The 20723-nt window shown below is 41.3% G+C and overlaps 1 protein-coding gene across 1 annotated transcript in view; it reads right to left on the bottom strand.

The window, feature by feature from the left end:
* LOC309690959 (partitioning defective 3 homolog B-like) overlaps positions 1-16489 on the bottom strand; it is a 223181-nt gene extending 206692 nt beyond the window's left edge. Inside the window, 2 exon segments of the mRNA XM_082508445.1 lie at positions 2338-2439; positions 15215-16489. Coding sequence (XP_082364571.1) covers positions 2338-2439; positions 15215-15331 — 219 coding nt within the window. The 5' untranslated portion in view covers positions 15332-16489.
* Positions 16490-20723: the final 4234 nt, after the last annotated feature.

The raw sequence follows: 20723 nt of genomic DNA, 5'->3' as shown, positions 1-20723 counted from the left end.
AAGTGAAAATAAATGGAAGGTTGTCTTTTTGCGCTAGTAATGTTGTGGAGTTGTATTTTGTCTCGCATCAATTATATCGTCGGTTATATCGTTATCGCAAATTTTCAAATATATATCGTGATAAATATTTTTGGCCATATCGCCCTGCTCTAGTCACAAGTAACATTTCTTCAGGTCAGTCTTGGGCCACTTCATGCACGTAACCATGCACCAAAGCTGTCGGCATGCACACTGACCAATCAAGCCAAAAACCTTTAGCTAGATTCTCAAAAACAAAACTATCCTTTTAAATGTAAAATAAGTGATTATTTTGACATGAACAGAGGCACAAAGGCCCGAGTCTTAACAAACAGCAGTTCTTCCCACAGATTCTTACAGCCTCGAGAGAAATTGCTAACTACAGCAACTTTGTTCTTAATTAGTTCAGTGAATTTCCAACAAATCCTGCAGTATTTATACATGCTTAAAGGCATACAGTATGATCCAAGGACAGGGAAACACACTGTATCTGTACAATTTCTAGCCAGCAGGTTCTTCAACTTTTTTAGCAGTGACCTAAATGAAAAATTCAGTTATCCATAGGACACAAGCTCATTAAAACATGTTGACACTGTTTTAATGTGCGGAGCCACCAAGAGAAGGGCTCCGGATTCATTTAAGGCTCCGAGCAATCATCAAACAGCCCTTACTCTAGGGGATGGGACTGATCACATTGTATAATGCCAGATCTTTTAAAAAAAGTATGAAAAACTTCAGTTTCCAAAGGGGTTAAATGACAAATGACATTCTTCAGGGGAAAAATAAGAATAAACAGGAATATATGGATTACGTTTGCCTCAAGTCTCCAAACGTGAATTACTAATGATGCTGCCTGACGCTGAAGGCGAGTTAAAACCTTTACCTCTGAGTTTTGCTTAAGAGGCATTATTGTATCAAGGGAGTGGCTTATATGCCACTGCAGCTCAATACTCTGCACACACATACAATGGCACACAATATACCAGACAAAGATCTCTACTTCAGCCTTTGTAACACTTTTGAGCAGACACACAGTATCATGTGCTCACTTCTCTGCGTAATCAGCATGAAACTGTTGTATCAACTGCAGTCAGCATTCTTTTACTTGCTTTTGCATTTGGCACACGCTCGCTCTCCGTGTGAGCTAGCATCAAACCAAAGAGCGAAGAGAAATACACGGGACTGTCATGCACTGTTGCACTGCGCAAACCAAAGTGTGTCCTATAGCTTTAGGGATACAGACGGTCGACCCAAAGGCAGGTTGGACAATGACACCTCTGTACATTTCCAAAAAACAAAATGCGGTGCAGACTTTCAGGTATAAAAGTATTAACTGTTTTGAAACTGCTCGTTTCAGAGGGTTAAAAGTGATTCGACAGCTTACTGATGCAGTTTTATGGTGAGGCCAGATTACCACAACTAAGGTGGATGATGATTTCAGAAGGCTTCCTTTATGAAAGAAAAAGCCTTTACCGACCTCTAACCAAGTCAAGAATACTCTCAATGAGGTGGCAGTCTGTATTCAAGAGGCACCTTCATGAATGGAAATAGAGACAGTTTAACACAAAGTGCAAACCACTGGTTACACACAACAAGAAGAAAGCCAGACTTTGGCAGAAAACATTTAAAACCAGCCTGTGCAATCCTGCAAAATCGTTTGTTATGGCCTGCCAGTGCAACTGTGCCACTAGTGTTATTAATGTTTGACTGCTGATAGACACAGCTGATCGCACAGCGCTTCACAGTGCAAATGGATGAGAGCCCAAAGCAAACGACACCCAAGAGTTTCTGAAGGCAGTGAAATGACACAAGACCACCTGATCTGGACCTGACCGAGCAGACTTTTTAGTTCCTGAAGGGAAAACTGAATTCACAGCAGCAACTGAAGGCGTGGAGAGAAGCTCAAGAGAAGAAGTATAGCATTACATTGGATTTTATTTTTAAATGCACAGTGGTGGTGTACAGAAGCAGATATACAAAAATTGTGGCAAATATTTATGAGCCAAAGTAAATACTGTGATTTTGTAACTGTGCACAGAACAATAGCTGCCTGGTGCGTGTCTGGGGTGGTCAGTTGCACATGCCAGTGTAATCTGCTGTGCTGGTCCGTCAGGAAACAGGCTATTCCAGTTAAAACTAACTAACACATATTGTTTTCAGAGTTATTAATTAAGAAGCAGGGTTTCTGGTTTTTGGTTAAAATCAAATAAAAAACTCAAACCAGTCAGCTGTTCCATAAAAACATACACCAATCTGTATAATCCCATAATCATACTTAAACAGAAACAATAGAATATATTCTGCAGAGGATGTACTTACCTTGTCTTTGTCTTCCACCAGATCACTGAGTATGTCGTCGGGGTCTAGAATCCCCCCGTCACAGTATTCAACATGGTGCGTCCGAATGAAGAAATCTCCTTCCTACAACAAAGGACACAAAAATCAGTGACTTGTGAACAGACTTATCACCACATGATCAATTTACCTACAATTGTTTTTTAACACCTGCACACATTTCTAACAGAACACTTGTTTTGTTTTGCCCCATCAGGAATGACATCAGTTATCACAGACAGAGTCTCAGTCGTGGTATTGTCGGACTGTTAACCACAACAGGCTGGAAAACTATCCAACATTTTCTGTCAGAATCCTAAAATAGTCACACTTCAGTCTGAAGGATACGGACTGCTGTTAAATTACACATCACAGAGCACAGAAATGATGTGGAGTTCATCAGTGTTGCATTCTTATGTTTCTTTAGGGATGTTTTTCTTTAGTTGTTTCAGGACGGCTGCCAAAATCTGATATTAAACCGCAGCTGAATTACTGAGATGTTACAGGTTGTGCCCTCTGTACTGCAGAAGTTAGGATGAATCTTCTCTCTTGTCAATCCAGAAGAGAGATCTTCCTCGTCCATCTTCAGAGGAAGGTCATATTGACGCCCACGCAGTCAAAACTAAAGATGGAGAAGCAGCGTTCAGTTTCCAAGGTCCAAAACCAAGTCTCGGAAAACTGAAGTCTTCTCTGTTCCCAATGCATTTGTATTAAATTTACTTTTTATTAAACCAACTTTATCTTTCTTGCACTATTACTGCACTGAAAATGTTCATCTTTTTTACATTTGTAAAAAATGTGTTTTTTGTTCTCTCTAAATCATAATTATGCATTTATTCCAAATTCATTTCTAAATTGCAATTTTTTTGATATTTTTATCATAATGCTTTTTATTTCTCACATATTTATCACTTCTGAAACTTCAAGATTCCAAATAATTGAGAGTTCTCACAGTAAATGTTTTAAATATTGGAAATGATCCCGGTTCGTCCACTGTGCATGAATGTGTGCATTTGGTGTTATATAAATAAAAGTGAACTGAATTCAAACACCAGTGGTGAATTTGTGTGTGTATGAATAGCACAGTAGGCAATAATACACAACACCTAGGGCTGCCACAAACGATTATTTTGATAGTCGACTAGTCACCGATTATTTTTGCGATTAGTCGACTAATCAGATCATCATCCATTGGACGTAAAACGTACAGCTTATTGCACCAGCAGCATCTGCTCTTATATAACTATCATTAGCTTACAGCTTTAAGTGTTTAAGGTCTGTGCTAACTAAAAATAAAGACAAGATGATAGTTTATTAAATTTTACTGAAATCTGCAGATTGTTTCGGTGAAGTTTAATAAACTCCTTGCTATCTAAAATATAACAGGACACCGGAGTAAATTCTCCAGCATCTCACACTTCTGATAATCAGCTGTCTGCTTGACGTTTATTCAGCTGTGTAAAAACTAACTTTAATCTCAGCCAAACCGATTTACCCAGGAAAAAATAAATAAATAAAAATAAATAAAAAATAAATAAATAAATAAATACTTAAAAAAGCCAAACAATAACATTTTTAAGTTATCTTAGTGACTTATATATCATGTTTAACCTGAGTAGCGAAAGACGGCGGTGGGTTTGAAAACGATTTGCCGGGAGTCCGGTGCTCTCACGGCTCTAGTGAGCCTAGCCCCCGGCTAGCTATCGAGCTAGTGGGTAACAGACGTCTCCGAAAACGTCGGAGCGCTTTTGAAAATATGCGGTGTCTTGATAAACTGAGCAGATATTTGAGGTTTACACAGCTACATTCTCGCCTGAAAATATGTTAAAGGTTTATTTTGTCACCCAGAAAGAATAATAAGAGTAATATTAAAACTAACTAACTGCCGCCATTGTTGTAAATTGAGCTGGGCTGCGCTATGAATTCTGGGACACAGCTTCTTCTTCTTCTTCGGGGTTTAACGGCAGCTGGCATCATGAACATGCAGTGCTGCCATCTTCTGTTTCAGTCCGTTATTACACTCTGAAATCCTACTCCTTATTCCTGCGGCTTTTGTGATCTTACAAAGCTTCAAACGACGCGTCGACTGTTAAATCAGTCGTCGACGATTTTGATAGTCGACGTAATCGTGACTAGTCGACTAATCGTGGCAGCCCTAATAACAACACAGATACATGAATGTAGCTTGTATTGGAAACACACGTTGGTCAAAAAGACTAGAAAGGCACTGTTGACCATCTGCTTCCTATAATAAAAATCCTCAGTTTTCCAAATTCAAACACAGAACAATGGAGAGAGGCTCTTTAATTTCACACAGCGGTCAATAAGTTTCACATTAACATAGTAATAAATTAAAATTATTCTAATTATTTGATGGACACCCACAAGAATCTACTGCACACCAACTCCTCATTTATAAAGCCCTCGCTCTCCGACTCCCCTTCTCCCTCAACTTTGCCCTCACCTTTGTTTCTTTGCTGCACACATCTCTCACGTCTTCCCCGAGGTGCCTTGTACAGATTACAGCTCTAGCTGGGCCCATTCTCTCTCCCTCCTCGCTCCCTTTCTCCGCCGTGTTGGGCCTGTGATTAATGACTTTGAAACTGTACTGGACAGCTGACTGCATAGAGCTGGTTGTTGAACAACATATTGAGACAACACACAAGCGTGCACACACATACTCAAGACAAATCACACGCAGCCTAAGGAAAGGTGCGACTCCAAACACTACAGGGTGGTGCTCCAGTAAATCACTCTTTCAGGGTCAGATGCTCGTAATGTTTTTCAAAAACTCGCATTAGAAAGATTTCAAGATCAGATTGTGTCCACGGGTATCACTGCAAGGGCAACATTTCCTTCTGTCAGTGTATCAGTCCAACTGATCCGACTGTGTAATCATTAAAAACGATATGTGTGCAAACGCGTACAATTACAAAACTCGCCATTTCAGTGGCTATTCAACAATCTTTGTTGCACAAGCCTCTGACACTGAGACCATTTATGCTCTTCTATTGTCTGTAACTCTTCCTCTCTTCCTTCCAGCTGGAATTTATAGTATGACTCCGCTGTAACAATGACTTGGCTGAGACCCAGTCCAGATGCATGAGATAGATTTTCAAATACTCCGTTTTATTTTCTTCTTTCCCCTTGAGCACTACCAATCAAGGCTTTGGAAAATGTTAACTTAAGGACACACACCGAGTGCGCGTGTTTGTGTAACTGCCTGCGCTTTAAATTTTGTTTATTAGTTCTAATGTCCAGCCCTCAATCGGTCACCGTCACACAAACAGCGGGACGCCACACAAGCAATCGTACCTCGGGAAACAGGCGTGATGAGTTCAGCTTGTATTCTACTTCCTCACATCAGAAAACTAAGCCGGGCCTGCTCTCAGTGTGTGGGCTGATCCACACCACCCAACTACAATTCACACAGAAGCCTTTAATTGTAACTAATCTATTAAAGCTCAACGAGTCATTCATCAAATTACAACAAACTAGCACAGGTGGATTTTGAAGCGCTTACAGCTGAAAACCCAAATCCATCGTCTTAAAGTTATCATCGATTAAGCCCTAAACAAACTCCAGCCTCCAAATGTTCCAACGCTCACTCACCGCTCTGGTAGCTAAACTTTGTTCTCAACCACCTGACCTGCCAAGTTAGCTCATATTAAATATAGCCCCACCAACGCCTACTAACTATTTTTACTACCAAGGCAGAAAAGGTTAGTCTGACAGCTTATTTTGCTCGTGTGTCTACTTGGATTCAGCAAATTGACATTTCGAAGGTTGATAACTTGATTTTCACTGAACACGGTCTTTAAATCTTTGAGCAAGGAAAGATCCTGTGCACAAATAGATTTACGGTGTAGTTTGTCTGTTTGCCAGCAGGATTACACAAACAGTACCAAGACAAATATCGTTAAACTTTGTGAAAAGGTGCAGGAAAGGCAGATCTTCTGCCACATTAACACTGAATATTAACGAATAATCATGTGACTAGAGTCAGATGATATTTAACCTGACAAGTAAAGACTTATTTGCAAATTAGAATTTATTATTTCAGAACATGTAAAGTACTGAGAAAGTACCACATCAGGTCGAAGATGAAATACACCCAACCATAAATCTGACATTAATCAGCTGATTCTAATTATATACACAAACTCATTCCAGTGGTTTCTGAAGAGACTGAAATGACTTGCGCAGTAAGTAATAGTAGTAGTAATAGGTAAAATTGTTTCCTGGTCACATGATGACACGCACCATGCCGTCTTTCTCCAAGTTACATTGTTACATATTCAGTGGATCAGAACCTTTTTAAATCCAACTGATTGTTCACGAAACTAATCGGCAGACTAATCACTACAAAAAGTGGGAAACACGTACACCCTGTAACCTGGAAACACAACGAGACACGCACAGTGAAAACAGCCTCGTTCCTTCGGCGACCTGCTGCTGCTATGAGGACATCAACGCCTGTTTGGGTTTCTCTGTTACAGTAGGCAATCCGTACGGCTGTACCGACGAGAGACGAAGATTCTGAGAGATAAGCCGTGAGCACACTCGTCTAATCTGATAAAGTGTCAGCACCAAATCCTGTCCCTCCAACTCTAGTGGTTTCTAAACCCGGAGAGACTCGCAGATATAAGTTTAAAGATAAGAGTTGTAAACACGCCGATCAAATCCAAAAATCAGGGGGATTAGCACTTAATGCAGTAATATTTGCAGGATATTTGATTCTCGTGACGTGATGTGGAAATGATTAATAGGTTGGAGTAAATTCCCTCCTGAGTGAAAACACTCTGTACCATCGCTCCCACTCTTATCTCTGAACAGTACGCCTTTTTAGTCTGCTGCTTAACAAACAAGTTTGGTATGCACGCTGCTCTCAAACTGAAGGTCGTGCAAATGAGTGGACCTCGATAAACCACAGAGGTGTGATTGAAGAGTCACGCAGTGCGACATCCACACCACAGCTTCAGCTGAATACTCGCCCACGTTTAGATCCTTATCCAGAACAGAGAGGTCTGAAATCATCAGACGTCAAGCAGGAAATGTATGTGTGTATTATATCATTTTATTATCGATAATTCTGTAAAGGCAGTGACTAATATCCTGAAATTAATTCTGAAAAAGCAAAACAATCTAAACTGAATCACCCCCCGACCTGCCTTGTGACCCTGCAACATCCCACACTTAAGATGGGCACAAGCTCACTTTTCAATCATCCAATTAAGCAAAGATACATTTATTGTCACGTTGTAACAAAAAATTCATGGTTTGCTTACACCGACTCGAACAGTTTGTTCAAACAAACCTTTCCGAGTCCGTTCTAAACAGTCAGGCTCAATAAACACATTCCTGTGGTTTGTCTACAGAGGAGGAGGCGCGTGTCTCCTCCCGGCCTCTCCCTCGCCCTCAGAAATAATTGCCTGTGCCGTGGCATGGGGCCAGAATGTTTGGACGATTTTATCAGCTTGTTTGGCCACGCCTCATCAGCATTCCTGTCCCGACTAATGAAACTACACTGTACACCCACACTGACGAGAACCCTTCCATACACATCCACCTGGAAATCCATATGCACAAGTGTATACACAGGTATAGTGTAAAAACACCACCTGCCCACAAACCTGACTGATTTCATTTTTAAAGCATAACATATGTATCATCTGGCTTCATCTATACCTTAGATTTCTTATCTTAGTCCAAATATGTGCAGTCACGTGGTTTTATTTATTGATGTTTTATACATTTGGACAAGCAAGTAACGGTTCATGTATTATTTTAGTTTCAGCGTGTCAGCCTGAAACTGGTTTTAAAAGCACAGGAGCGTTTGTTGCTCCTACACGTTTATTTGCAACCTATAAGTCGTTTTTATTTCTGACACACACCCGGTGCAGGTCCAGTTTTTGAAAATGATGTTTGCTTTTACATCCAACCGCTATGACACCAACAGCTGCAAAGTTTCCTGCAGATCCAGATCTCCTTTTTTGGAGACTCATGTCTGCTTTGAGTGCTCAGAGACGTCCGTATGCTGTTTGCAGCTAACAGTGAATTTGCTAGACCATCATGTACAAAGTGTCCCTTCAGTTAAAGTTGTTCAAGTAATTTGAAAATCCTTTTGAATGCTTTCCCAGACCCATATCCTTAGAACTTTTACTTTGTAGAACTAGTTTACCACATTACTGTATTACTGTATACAGTCAGCCAATAAAGTTGTTCTGTATATTAGAAGACTTTGTTCCCCTTCCTTGTCCTCCGTGCCCCCCTGGTAGTGAGCCAGGTTGTGCTAGAAACCTTTACATTGCTGACTCACAGCCATCTGCAGTCTTAACTTGGAAGACCTTAGAAAACCATTCAGATCTTGGCAGGACAGTACAGGCTTTAAAAGCAAAGAGAGAACACCAGGACCTCAGTGTTATAGGCTTAACCTTTTAACCTTTTTTTTTCTTTTTCCCCATTACTACACATGCTCGCTTTGGTTAGATTATTTATAATTCAACTGTTTACTTCATTTTACATGACGTGAAGATTCCAGCAACACTTAATAAAGCTGTTCCCTATTACTTTAAGTGAAGCTGGTGAAGTTGTGCCAGAAGAATTTGTTGCTATCAATCTACGATGAGCAGGGTATATAAAAGACAAAAAAACCCAGTGACAATCATGTTTTATTATCCACACACCGCACAGGGGTCCACAGATAAAAGGAACAGTTATTAATATTTTTGTTTGTTTTATTCTTTGTAAATTATACCAAGGTTCAAATAATACTGATTAAATTTCATTGTTCGCCGTTTGCTCACTTTGTTCAGAAAATAAAAAGAAAACTTCACTCGATATGAAAAGCCGGTCAGTGTTGTCCATTATATTTGTTTGGCCTCCAAAATGCGAGTGTCCCAACACCGTCTCTATTTTAGTAGGACAAGGACAGCCTGCTCTCGCCCATTATTGCCCTGGTATAATTAGCAGAAAGAGAAGCACGGCATCAGTGTTTGGACTAATGGTGAAAGGATTTAGAGGACTCAAAATGTTTCATTATGTTTCCCAATGTCACAGACATTATTTAAACCAATTCGCATAATTCGGCCATTGCAATGGAGATATTACAGAGGGTTTAGAGAGACAAAATAAAGCCGCCGTCTCCAGTAAAGTTTACCCTAAAGGTCATATCAGTGTTTTCTAGATAAAGTCCCATTCATGCATTCAGGCTGTTCAGTTAAAGAAAACTGGTCTCTCCTGAGCAGGATGTGCGTATTGGCATCAAACGTGGAACCTATGTTTCTAATAAACGAAACAATAAACGTACTTTTCCCATGGCGGGGATCTGCTTTTTATTTTGAAACTCTGACATGATTACAGAATGCTGAGTGTCATTTTTCTGGATTATACAGGCAACACCACCTGCATTTCACTTGTACTGGGACTCATAAACACACAGTCGCACACGTGTCTGTTTGGCCAAAGGCAATTAGGCTGATAACTTTCTGGCAACTCCCCACAAAAAACAACCTCCGCCTTCATCCCTCCCTCTTCTATCTTCAAATGCTTTTGTTCTGATTTCTTCAGATGGTTTATTAATCTCCTCACAGCCAACGCTCTACAAAAACCCTGCATATCACTATTTTTTTCACTTGATACAGTCATGCTCGGTGCTTCCCTTCCATAATTTGTGCTAGCCCTCTATGATCATCCATCAACAGTGATAGCTCTATATTATGCTGCAGCTGTCAGCAGGCTTGTTTGCTCTGATAAATAACTAAAGATCACAGCGCTCTCAGATCACTGATATATCGAGTGAAGTGGATAACAGTTAATCTAATGATATCTGCTCAATAAAAACTTACAGACTAATTGACTAATCTGTGCTTTTCTCTTAAAAGCTAAATGAGATACACTTTATCTACATGAGCGTCCTAAAGGCGTGCTACAGCTAACCAGTACTGCCAGGATCAGACACATCACACTGCGCTAAGCCTATGAAAAGTGCTTTAACTATAATAAATGGTTACTATTTGAATGGTAAAAATACTTACTAGGCATACACTGGCACTTTTAAAAAAAGACATAATCAAACCTCACTTGATTTTACAGAAGAGACTCCATCATGAGAATGGGTACGGTTCCCCCTCCTGATTCCTTTCTTTCTTTCTTTTTGCGTATTTGTCACACTTAAATGTTTCAGCTCAAACTATTTTTAATATTACACAAAGATAATCAGAGTAAATACAAAACACCTTTTTTTAAATGCTGATCTCACTTCCTAAGGGAATAAAGTTATCCAAACCTCCCTGTCCTGTGCGGGAAATAATTTCTCCCAAATCAACTGTGATTAACCACAGTTCAATTTCAGCAGCCATGCCCGATTACTGCCACAAATGACTTAAATAGATCTCAAAAATCAACACATCGTGACACAATCTAAAGAAACGCCTGATAAACTAAGTCAGCGTCATCGCTGTGATCAGTCCGAGGCTTCACAGGAGTGGCTGGCCTGCCAACATTATTCAAAGAGCGCATCAACGACTCACCCAGTAGGTCACAGAAGAACCAGAACAAGAACTGCAGGCCTCGCTTGCCTCAGTCAAGGTCAGAGTTCATGACTCAACAATAAGAAAGAGACTGGGAAAAACTGGAGAGTTCAAAGAGAAAACCAATGCTGACCAAAAAGAGCACCAAGGCTCGTCTCACATCTGCCAAAAAAAACATCTGGATGATCCACAAGACTTCTGGGAAAATATTCTGCGGACTGACGAGAACAAAAGATGAACTTTCTGGAAGGTTTGAATCCCATTACATACTGCATTTCATAAAAAGAACATCAGAGCAACAGTCAAAACATGGTGGTGGTGGTGGTGTGATGGTCAGGGGCTGTTCTGTAGTGGTTTCAATCAGACTCAGATATTTTGGCGTGACCTCAAACTGGTCATTCATGCTGGAAAACCCTCCAAAGTAGCAGAATTACAACAATTCTGTAAAGAACAGTGGACCAGAACTCCTCCAAAACAATGTGAAAGACTCATAAACACATAACTGTGTGTCCTCCTGCCAAGAGCGACACAACCAGTTATTAGGTTTAGGGGGGAAATTAGTTTTTCACACGGGGCAGGTGTGTTATTGTTTAAATACTCAGATTGTTGTTGTCTATTATTAAAATTTATTTGAAGCTCAGAAACATTTAGGTGCAAAAAAAACTCAGAAATCAGGAAGTGGGCAACAAGCAGCAAACAGATCAGGCCAGAAAGAAAGGGGGGAAACTATTCACTAAACACATGATAAACAATGTATCTACACTATAGGGATAAAAGAACCAGTTCACACTTCTTAATATAAGATGTCTGTTGTTTTCAGTCCCGTTGCCACAGGTGTGTAATATCAGTCAAAAGCAGGCTCATTTAAAGAGCTCAGCAGTTCCAAGTCTGTTACTGTAACAAGTCAGTCTGTGAGTTTTCACCCCTTCCAAATATTCAACCATCAGCTGTGTTCAAACGTCATCTGGCATTATCATCAGCACCAAGTCTGTGCACCAGGAGCTTCATGAGATGGTTCACGATGACCGAGCAGCTCCTGTAATTATAACGTACGGGTTCCACACAGTGTTTTTTATCTAATGCCCTTCATTCTGTGCTTTTCTTTACTCATTTCGTGAAACTATGCATTTACAGGAAAGGTGAGAAGTGAGTCTACAATCTTAGTTTCACTGGAGACAAAGGGGAGGGATGTCCCTCCTACACTTATCTGTGTACAAGCGCCTATATTGTTTTTTCACGTATAACTCCAAGATGAGTGATATTACACACTCTCTACTGAATATAAAATTTGTAAAATGGTTATGTTTTACAAATTACGGTTATGTTTTAAGAGGCAACCACAAGACCAATCGCAGCAACCCAGGCTTGATTCTGACCCAATGCCGTTTGCAGCGTCTCTTCCACCACTCTCCTTCTCTTCACTAAAAAAAAAACTAATAAAAGCCCCCAAAATAATAATAAAAACAGAATTTATGGCTTAGCATCAGTGTGGTGAACGAGTTCTAAATCCACATCCTAAAACGTGTTAACCAAGCTAAATTATGTACTTAGTGATGCGAGACCTGCCTTATCTCTAAAAAGAGCTTTAAAGGAATTAGAAAAAGTTAGAAAAAGACCTTTAATGTGTTAGTAAATAACAGCAGTTTCATATAAAAAGCAGCCATATCGAAGCCTTTTGTTTCTTCCATCCTCTCTGTGGGTTAAACTAACACGAGTTTTAATTCAGAGATAAATGTGAAACTAAAATGATCACAAACAGGAATTAAATCCTCTCAGAAGCTCACCTTAAGACTACATTTCATGAAGCCCAACTCTTTTTGAGATCGCTCAAATGCAGCGCTAATGTCTGTGCTGTGCATTAGCTCCTCTTAAGCACCACTGTGGGAACACCTAACAAAGCAGCTGATAAATAGTACTGCCAGTATCAGTTAGCTACAGTGCATGCAGAAACACAAGATAATAAAACGCTTTTAATCCAAGCAGCATACTCTCTAAGTAGAGTGAAGCAGATAGGGAGGAAGGGGAAAGAGACAGACAGAAAGCTAGCGGTCTCTGTGACATAAAAATATGATTTGCCTGGCACTGGGAGGGAGGATTAGGGACTGGACCACTGTACAACACACACATATATCCTAGATTTTTAATCCCGAAACACGCTAACAGCCAAAATTATACGGCTACAAGAGATTAGTGTTGCAGAAAAATGACTGAGTGACAACAAGAAAGTCAGAAAAACACAGAGAGAGAAAATACTTAGGAAGAAGAAAAGGAGACTACAAATTCACCATCCCCCAAGAAGCAGAACTGGAGTCTGATGTCAAAAGTTCTGAAAGGGGGGGGTTGAAAAATGAAGACAAGCAACAGGACAATTACTGTGAAAATGATTAAGAGGAAAAAGGGCTAAAACCATTTGAGAGCACAAAGTGCAGAGCGAAGGTGGAAAGAGGAGGAGAGACTGAGACTTGCTGACAAAGGTGTGGGAGACAGCGGGAAAAGGGAAAGAAAACAGAGGAAGAAGAGAAGAGCAGGCCAAAACACACAGAGCGAGCATGTTCTTAGCAAAGAATTTCATTGACACCAAACAAAGACTTTAAACACTAACAGACCAAAGCAGCAGAGCAGGGAGGCGCTCACATCGCAGCACACCTCAGATGTTCCTGCTCTAGCTTCATAGCACCGCGCTAGATCTATGCTGCAGCCTGCAGTCCACCTTCCCTGATATGTAACTGCAGCGAAGCAGACCTCAACTGCTGTGACAGGTCTGAGAAACACAGCATCCGTCCACAAGGATGATGCCTTTATAAAGCAAATAGCAGTTTTATTATTAAAACAAAGCTTCCTTTTAATAAGTCAGAGCTACTAAAAGGAGACTTGAGAGTCAGTTCTTCAGTGAACTGTTGTCTAAGATTTATTGACTCTAATTCCAGCATGATCGGCTCAATCAGACTCGTGATAGCAGAGCTAATGGAGACACAACAACACTCGCTGCAGCAGGGATTCAAGACAGTACCACACATCACGCTTAAGAGCAAACAAACTACAGTCAAAACAGTGTAAACTGACCTTTACTGTGAAAATGAAAATAGGCCCTTTCTTTGATTTATTCAAGGCATGTAGCCGCACCAATCTTTTTTTCAGACACATTTACTTCTAGAGGTAGTCATCATCATAGCTTCCATTTTCTGAGCTGAAGATGGTGACAGTTTCTCTATCCATACCCTTCTAGTTCTAGCTGGAATGGGGGTATCTTATAAAGAAGAGCTGCATGTGAGGGAGGACGTGTTCAATGAGGAAGAACAGTTTAAACAAAAGGGAGACGACGGCGCGAGCTACGTGCACAGCAATATACAAGGTGAACAGGAGATTTATTTGAGTAAAAGATAAGAATGATAAATATGATGAAGGGGGCAAAACACACAGGAGGGTTGTGTGGTGAGGGGTAATATACGGACAGGTGGAAGCGGATTAAAAAGGAAAAAAGGTCCAGGACGCAAGAAAAACAGGACGGCATCTCTAGCACTCTCTCATATAAACCCACACACACACCTTCGGCATCTCTCCCTCAATCGCAGCTGAGACGATCCATCCATATGACTGCTGTGCCTTTTGAATAATGGACCCAATATGAAGCAAGTCACTGAGAAGATTTGGCTGTGTGATGGGGGTCATGGGGTTCCTGCCCTGAGAGCAGCGCCGGGAATCAACAGCAGTCATAAAGGAATCACAAGACGGAGTCATTTGCATTTTACACTCACAACTAAATTGGAAATGACTCACGCCTGCTCCTGTCTGGACCATCACAATTCATATCAGATATGCTTTTAATTTTTTATGCAGCAATTATGGAAAACCGGACCTCCATGGCTTTGTCTAATTTCCCAAGACTTTTAGATGTGAAAATCATATGGTCCTTTCATGATATAAAAATGACTGAGCTCTCGATTATTCTTTCATGACTTCAGGGGGAAAACCTCAAATGTTATGAAAGTGCTGTTTCATAAAAACTTATCTGTCTCGGAGTTCATGAAAATCTTAACACATTATTACAGAACTACTTCTTACAATAAATAATGGAGCTAACTGACAGCTCAAGGGTGAGATGGACTCGGAGAGAGATAAGGCTGCATTTGTTCATTTTTCCCAAGCAGAGCGCTCGCTCTATGGGGTATCACTGACAAAAACATATTTTTCTGCAGCTGCGATTTTTGCCACAGTTACAGTATAAAGATGTGCTGCGTTTAATGTGTTGAATAAAAGAGTCACTTCTCGTGCCAAGACTGCTATCAGGCGTAATTGCAAAGACAGGTGCTTTGCAAACTTCTCTACAGTACCTGCTCCAGGAGTTTTCTGTATCTCTGCGTGGCTTGCTGGATGAGGTCCCTCACGGTCCATCCCTCCTTGCATGGCACCACCACACCTGTCTGCCCAAATGTTACTGTCACCTTCATGATGGCTGCTCTCCACCTTATCCCAGATCCGAGCCCTCTGGATGCAGATGATGAGCAATGTTCGTAACAATGCAGGAAGGCCTCCCGGAAAGACTTGACAAGAAGGCAAGGATGTCATCAAATACCAAAAATGTAAAAACACAGTACTGGCTGTAGGTGGCTTGAACACAGCTGCATCCAAATAAAAGTTAGATTTCTAAAACCCAAACTGCTTTCCAGAACTCTCCACGGGCATTAGAGTCATTTTGTGATCTCAGTACATCCAGCCGCCTTCACATGCAAAGGTAACCATGGCTGTCGCTCCTCTTCTCGTCTCCTCAAGCATAGCTAAGGATACCACTCAGCAGGTCTGAACACAGCTTCCTGAAGCTTTAAACTACTGCACTGTTTGCGTGATGGAGCTGAGCGGTGTGTCCTGTCATGCCTCACGGCGGCTTAACTGTAGTTAACTTGTAATAAAGTTAGCTGTGTATCAGCTAGCTGCACTAGCCCCGGCTATGATAACAAACCCGGGGTGGACGCTTTCAGTCTGTCACAGCTCTCCGATCTCCACACGCTTCCTCCACTATCACAGATGCCGTGTTTCTACGTGTTTTACCAGTCGGACAAAAGTTTATCCAAACTTTCACATAACAGCTAGCCGAAGCTGGCTCCTTCGCTAGCTAACGTTAGCAACCTTAGCTGAACTTTGGAGGGAGGGATGCAGTCGGTCGGGCATCATTCCACAAGTTTTCCCTCTCCCAACTTTCCTTTTTTCCAAGCCGTCACTTGCATCCACTACATCCCGGACAGGCACGATAAGAAGAAGGGAACGCAGTTTTGATATTCGGCGGTAAACTGGGCGTGTACTGGAGCAGGTAACGGAGCAGTAAAACTATGTTTTGGAAAAGTTTTGAGATTCCTTCACTGCCGACCGCTCCTGACCAGTTCCTGACCAGCTCCTCCACCGCTTCACGCTGTTCACTTTCTTAAAGGGGAAGTGCTCCAATTAATGCTGCAGCTGGGAGTAACGCAGTAATGCAGATTCTCGGTTCTAGCCTGCAGTGTTAGGATGTTCAACTTATATTAACGAGTTAACCAGACCAGATGTTAGGGCAGCAGGCTGCTGACCTGCAGGTTTCTGCTTTCTCTGATGCTGGCGTCACTCACATTACTGCTTTTTATATGAACCCAATAATGATAACAAGAGCACACGCCTCCTCTAAGGCAGCTCGCTCTCTGCAGTATTTACTTTTACTGGACAGATGTTTACTTTGATTACTCAAACATTATGTAGGAGCAGGTAATCGATAATAGTTATTGATTTGTAGTAACTGGACATGAAAAACTTGAGCTTATTATATGGTGTTATCCTACAGTTTATTTTTAACTAACTTCTCTTTCTCTTGACAATACTTTCTTTAAAGGTATAACACACCTTTGGAGTCAGCTGTGAAATGTAAAAGAAAGGTCAAATGTGATATTGAGAATCCTCATATACCACTATCATTTCCTGAATGTTGGCAGTATAAACAAACACATTAGACTTTTAGCATCGCTTTAAAGATAAAAGAGAATTTATGAAAGTTTGACCTTATTTGACCTTAAAGGAGAGGTCAGAGGTTCAAGGTAACGTGATACTTAGAATCCACATATATACTGTATTATTCCCTATATATTCCCTTCCGACCGGTGGCACTGACGTCACATCTTATGAAGACTCTAGAGCGGCTCTTCCTCAACTTCCTCCGACCACAGGTACAACATGCCCAGGACCCACTACAGTTTGCATACAAGGCGGGTGTCGGAGTGGAGGATGCCATCCTGTACCTCCTACACAGAGCCCACTCACACCTGGATGGGGGAAAAGGCACGGTCAGGATACTGTTTCTTGACTTTTCCAGTGCCTTTAATACCATCCGGCCCTGTATGCTTCAGGAAAAACTGAACAGGATGGAGGTGGACCCCTGCCTGGTGGCTTGGATCTCCGACTACCTCACCGACAGACCACAGTACGTCAGGCTGAAGGACATCACGTCTGACACTGTGGTCAGCAGCACAGGAGCACCACAGGGAACTGTGCTGTCCCCTCTTCTCTTCACCCTGTACACCTCTGACTTCTGCTACAACTCTGAATTATGCCACATTCAGAAGTTTGCAGATGACACGGCCATCATGGGGTGTATCTGGGATGATCAGGAAGAGGAGTACAGAAGTCTGGTGAGGAACTTTGTCGCATGGAGTCACACAAACCACCTGCAACTCAACACCTCAAAGACTAAGGAACTGGTTGTGGACTTCGGGAGGTCCAGAGAAGGTCCACTGCCGGTTCAGATAGAGGGGGAGGAGGTGGAGGTGGTCAACAAGTACAAGTACCTCGGGCTGTGGGTGGACAATAAACTGGACTGGTCATGCAACACAGAGCATGTATAAAAAAGCCCAAAGCCGACTGTACTTCCTCAGGAGGCTGAGGTCTTTTAACATCTGCAGGAAGCTCCTGAGGATGTTTTACCAGTCGGTGGTTGCTGGAGTACTTTTCTATGCTGTGGTGTGCTGGGGGAGCAGCACAGCAAAGAGGGACTCATCCAGGCTGGAGAAACTGATCAGGAGGGCTGGCTCTGTGGTCGGCATGAAGCTGGACACTCTGGTGACAGTGGCAGAGAAAAGGACACTAAAGAAACTGATGGACATTATGAACAATGCTGGGCATCCTCTGCACACGGCCATAAACAACCAGAAGAGTCTGTTCAGTGACAGGTTGCTTCTCCCCAAGACAAGAACTAACAGACTTAAAAACTCCTTTGTCCCACACGCCATCAGACTGTTTAACTCCTCTCTGGAGGGGAGAGGGAGGGGAGACAGGGGGACAAAGGAGGGGGGAAGAACTAAGCTGTAGTGCCTCTTCACCTCACTGTACAATACCTTGTGCAATACTTTTGTAAATAGTCAACAGTGCAATAGACTCAATACTTGAAATGTGCAATTCACTTGTATTTTTATTTTTTATTCCTATTTATTCTATTTATCCCCTTTGTATATTTTATTTATATTTGTCTCTGTATTTATATATGTGTGTGTGTGTGTGTGTGTGTGTGTGTGTATATATATATATATATATATATATATATATATATATATATAACAATTCTGTAACTGTAACTTCGGTCGTTGCTGTGCTTTTTGGAAGTCGAATTTCCCAGAGGAACCCACCCGAGGGATTAATAAAGTTCTATCTTATCTTATCTTATCTTATCTTATATGCCTATATGTTGTCAATACAAACAATAGCAGTAAGAAGTAAGTAAGTAAAATTCATTTATACAGAACTTTTTAAGACAAAGTGCTTTACAGGTAATATAAAAACATATCAGACAAAACAACATAATACACAAGAACTTTACCCAAATGCCCGTCTAAATATTTGAGTTTTCAACTGTTTTTTAAAAGAAGCCACAGAGTCCACGGTGCGTAGAGTGGTGAACTGTTTCACAGTATTGCTGCTAGGGTTTGGAAAGGGCGTCTGTGGAATAGCCAGAAGGCCACCATCAGTGGATCTAAGGATCCAGCTTGGAGAGCAAGGGTGAAGAAGCTCGATGATATGAGTGGGGGTCTCTCCTCATAAAGACATAAAAGTATGAGTGAGTGATTTTAAACTGATATCTGAAAAAGCATTGTTTTAAATAGCTCTATATACCATTATTATCACTTTGACCTTCAGTCTGCTGACTTTCAAGCATTCAGATCAATTCAATTTTATTTATACAGCGCCAAATCACAACATCAGTCGACTCAAGGCGCTTTATATTATAAGGTAGACCCTACAATAATACATACAGAGAAAAGCCCAACAATCACATGACCCCCTATGAGCAGCACTTTGGCGACAGTGGGAAGGAAAAACTCCTTTTTAACAGGAAGAAACCTCCGGCAGAACCAGGCTCAGGGAGGGGCGGGGCCATCTGCTGAGACCGGTTGGGGTGAGGTCAGAGGTCAGTTTTGACATTATGTAAATCTTTATACGTCACTTTATATGTGTTGATAAGAAACACCACACTTGTAAAAGTCATAGTTTCTAAGTACGTTGACCTTGGTGGACGTAAGTAAATTTTCATGGTTTGTTAATCTACAGCCCTACAAAGTTTTATCAGTATTCATTCATTTTGAGCTGTCACGTATGCAGATTATGACACACATAACCTCCTTGCCAGAGGTGATAAAGTTAACTAGACTGGATGTTTGAGTAGTAAGTAATAATCTAAAGATTTTTGGTTTGTCCTGCTGCAGATGCTAATCTGATCCGTTTTGCAGTGTTTTGGCTGAATCTGGGCAGAGAGTAGTCCTGCACACGTCAGAATTCATCCATCATTCTCATTCAAATGAACCATGGTTTCATCTGTCCAAAAACATTGTGCTTTTCAGAACACTTGAATCTTATCAGGCTCTTTTAGATGTTTCTGTTCTCGAGCGTAACCAGTGGTTTGTGGCTTGTTGTAATCCTTCTGTATTTACATTCATGAAGGCATATCTTGCTTGTAGACTTTGGCAACGATAAGTCGACCTCCTTGTGGCTGTTGACTTGGTTAGAGGTTGTGAACGTCAGAGACATTATTTAGGCTGGAGAGCGATAGAAAACAAAAGGCAGCAGGAAACTAACTAGACTACACTGGGAAAACTAAAACTAAACACTGGAACACATGACCCATGAAGCACAGACCACCCAAAAAATAAACAAGGGGGAAACTTACACAATAAATACACAGAGGTGTGACAAGGGAAGTGGAAACACATGGGGAACACAGCAGGAACAAATTAGGTGAGACGAGACAGGAGGAAGAAAACCTGAACACGGAGACGGGACTGTCAAAGTAAAACAGGAAACACAATGACACAGATTAAGACACGCAGCTTGACACAGGAGCCAGGAGGAAGAAATGCACCTGGATACTATACGGACTGAAGAGACAAAGAAGGGAAAAGGTAGAAACGGTTCAGGGAGATGAGACCGGGAGGGAGGGGGAGAGAGTGAGGACTGAAACACAAGGGGAGGAACGTGAACAGAAAAAGGGAGACAAATGCTGTCAAATGACCCAGAACCATGACAGTGAAAGACTTGTTCCCCCCTTAACCATAGAAATAAGTCTGTCGTTGTGGATTTTAGCTGTCATCTGTGGAATGTCAGCTGGACTCTTGGGGTTGCTGAGCTGACCAGTGCATTGAAACTTTTTTTAAAAAGTACCAGATTGTTGATTGGCCACCCCGAAAGTTGTTGCTATTCTCTGTAGAGTTTATTTTGTTTGTCTTTTTTCTTTCATTTCTTCATTTCCTACACAGCTCAAGCCAAGTTTTTCTTGAAACCCCACGAAACTATAAAAATGTGTCGTTGTCCAACAAATGATGAATCTAACTCTACAGC

Source organism: Aulonocara stuartgranti, assembly GCF_965226115.1.
Source record: "Aulonocara stuartgranti genome assembly, chromosome: 16".
NCBI classification, from domain to species: domain Eukaryota; kingdom Metazoa; phylum Chordata; class Actinopteri; order Cichliformes; family Cichlidae; genus Aulonocara; species Aulonocara stuartgranti.
The sequence above is the reverse complement of the archived record's forward strand: the minus strand, read 5'-3'. Positions and strand labels throughout refer to the sequence as shown.